Here is a 3,264-nt window from a genome sequence, read left to right as displayed (position 1 = left end):
GAGTGGGCAAAGCCAGGGGTTTGGGTTGGGGCCTTGTGCGTGTTCTTCTTCTTCTTCGTCGTCGTCTTCTTATCCAACTCCTCCACCTTTTCCTTCTCTTTCTTCTTTCTGTCTCTCTTTACACGGGCAAAGAGTGTCACCAAGACATCATATCAAATGCAAGTTTAGCAACTGGTGCTGCAATCTGCCTCGACTATGTACCCCTCGCAATGTTCGGGTGAAATAGTTGTAAGTAGAATTTACTCATTTGGAAATGCTCAATTACCCAATGCATCAAAATATATCATTGTTCGTGTTGTGTTCCATCCTTGTTCATGGTTTTTCTCTCCCTTTGTTTGCTTCCATGGTTTCCTTCACGTTGTTTTAGCGATTGTGCTGTCTCCTCTTCGCTCTCTTGCTGCTCTCAAGCCCTTTGGAGTCTGCTTCTATCCGAGGTTCGAGGTCTCAGTCAAAGAGAGTCTCTTTGAGGAGACGCCAGACCAACAGCGGACAGTCGAAAGAGCCTCAGGACGATGTCCCATTGGCATCCGGGTCATTATCTGCCATACCCGTTATCCCCCTTCCACTGGGGGATGGAGAAATCCTGGGACCTGACTTCTATAGGAAGTATTTCCCCAAGGATACCCTGAATGGTGCCTCAAACTTGAGGCCCATTCAAGTAAGGGTCGTTGAACATGAGGACTTCATTGACTACGAACTGGATTTCGTCGAGGACGGAGAAGACGAGAAAGAGCGATCTGGATCATCTGGGTCAGACTTTGAGGTCAACCTCGACGTAGACTCGCGTACCATTCGACCTCCAACAACGATCTCTTTCACCCCCGATGGATCCGTGGTCACCTTTGCCAACTTGTTGGAACGAGCTCGAGAGCGTCAGCGTCAAGCTGCACCTTCAACCACACCCACACCTGAAATCAATACCACGCCTTTGACACCGGTTCCCACGAGAAGGGCTCCCGTGTTTTCTCGGTGGGCGACCCGGAAGTTCTCGAATGAGATTTATCAACGTCGAGTCTCAAGGCCCACAGTAAGGCCCAAACCAGTTCGGCTTTTACCCACGCAACCCTTTATTCCAAGGAGGAGGGTTCCCATAACTATTCAGCGGCAAGCTCAATATTGGGAACAATCAACAACCATCTCTCCATTCACATCCTCCTTGGAGGCAACTTCGATTGCATCAACACTAACGACGCCTACGACCACCACTCCTACTACATGGACAACCACCACCACTACAACAACGGCACCACCCACCACCACAACAACAACAACAACTACTACTACTACCACCACCACCACGACAACAACAACAACAACCACAACCACCACAACAACAACTACCACCACCACCACGAAAACAACAACGACCACCGCCACTACTACAACGACGAAGTCATCGTCAACAACAACAACAACAACAACAACAACAACTACTACTACTACTACTACTACTACTACTACAACTACTACAATAACAACAACTACTACTAAACCACCACAGCCAACAACAACCGCATCAACAGCAACAATGCCGCCTATTACAACTTCAATTGGAATTGATAATCTCCCAACCCAGTGGCCCCCGTTGGTAACGACTCAAAATCCCAGACTGGTTTACACCAATGTTAATACAGCATCAGCCATGGTCGTCACAAGGAATGTGACTTCGACGCGTGTAGTGACAGCAGAGAGCGGAAATGGGGTGACCCCGCAAATTTTGCAGCCCATAGCGTTGCCACTCGTTTCTGAGATTACAACCCCCGAACCCTTGGGGAAGAGCCTTTTCTCAATTAACATTCCCGGTGCTCCCAAGGAGCCAGCCGAAGACTTCGAGGCCACCACCGAGATCAACACAGACATCGACGATACCACTTTATTCCAAGGAATGTATCTGAATCAAAACCGTGTACCTCGAATCATTGATAATCCGGCTGAGTGGAGCCCGGAGAAAATTGCTGAAGTGCAAGCTGGGCAATATCATGAAGTGCACCCGGGGCAATATCACGAATACCAACCTGGGCAGTACAACGAAGTGAATCCCGGCCAATACCATGAGGTTCATCCCGGCCAATATCACGAGGTCACACCTGGTCAATATCATGAGGTTCATCCCGGTCAGTATTCGGGCGAAGACCTGAAAGTGGAAGTGGAAGTGGAAAGAAACGGAGACACTCGAACCTATAACGTTCAATCTAAAGTTGACGAGTTTATTATTGGTGAATACGGAACAATCAGTGGGGGACAGACCTTGCAAGGGGTTCGCTACACGGCAGTGGACGACAGTTCTATTGACCCGCAACTTATTCATGACACACTGGTCAATTTTTTCAAGTTCTCTTGAAGTGCTTCTGCTCATAAACGAACAACGATAATTGTCATGACTCCATTGTCTCTACGTTCTTCTCGCTTATTTATTGTTGACGCTAAAAGCAGCTATGGTGATACTCGAATGCCTAACTCCGAGAATAAAAATAATTTTGTTTGTCTGAGGGAATCACTGCCACTAGATTGCACTTTGTGTCCTGTCTTGCGTTGATGCCCTGTCACTTTTTTTCGACGGTCAGGCTTCATCCTTTTCAAGAGGCATATGGAATTCTACTGCTATTCTGCCAGCCTCGTGCTGCTCCTCGTGCTGCTGCTCCTGCTGCTGCTCATGTTGTTAGTGTTCCTCTACCAACAGAGCTAGTAATCTTTGCAATGGATCGTACATTCGATACGTTGTTCCAAACTGCCGTCACGAGTGTGATTATTTTGAAAGTGTAAGTCCCATCAAACCCTGGACCTTTTTGTGCGCATCTCTTTGGATGATGGCTTGAGAAGACGCAGACAACGATGTGTCGTTAACACAGTAGGGTGCCCCAATTGAACAAATGTACTGATATGACTGATTCTGATTGATTCTCCCCAGCTACGTGACTACCAAAACGAATGAGATTCATCGGTCCCTATCTCAAAGAGTTAATTTTCTTCCATTGCCCATAATAGACCATCTTCTACGTAAGAGAGTAGAGTAGTCTTCATGGGAATTTGACTTTTAAGACTGCAAAGGGAAAGAGGGATCTTCTTCATTTGAGGAGGAAAGAACACATTCACTGGCACCAATCAAGTCACGATCATTACTAAGTGCTTCGGTAGTTGTAGAATTTACAATACGTTTCCGCTCGTTTGGCTGGAGCTACAAGATCATAATCCCTCCCATCCATTCTCAAAATTCTTTCTTGACATTTATTACGGCCGTCTAGACTGAGTGACCATTTGTGAGCA

General features: G+C 46.9%; 1 protein-coding gene across 1 annotated transcript; it reads left to right on the top strand.

Moving 5' to 3' along the window:
* LOC131880136 (mucin-2-like) lies at positions 1-2,494 on the top strand (the record flags this gene model as incomplete). The annotated part of the gene is given in 2 exon segments (XM_059226661.1): positions 1-228; positions 368-2,494. Coding segments are annotated over 2 exon segments (2,007 nt in total). The 3' UTR covers positions 2,342-2,494.
* Positions 2,495-3,264: the final 770 nt, after the last annotated feature.

Source organism: Tigriopus californicus, chromosome 5 (assembly GCF_007210705.1).
Source record: "Tigriopus californicus strain San Diego chromosome 5, Tcal_SD_v2.1, whole genome shotgun sequence".
Lineage (NCBI taxonomy): Eukaryota > Metazoa > Arthropoda > Copepoda > Harpacticoida > Harpacticidae > Tigriopus > Tigriopus californicus.
This window is presented reverse-complemented; position numbering and strand designations above follow the sequence as displayed.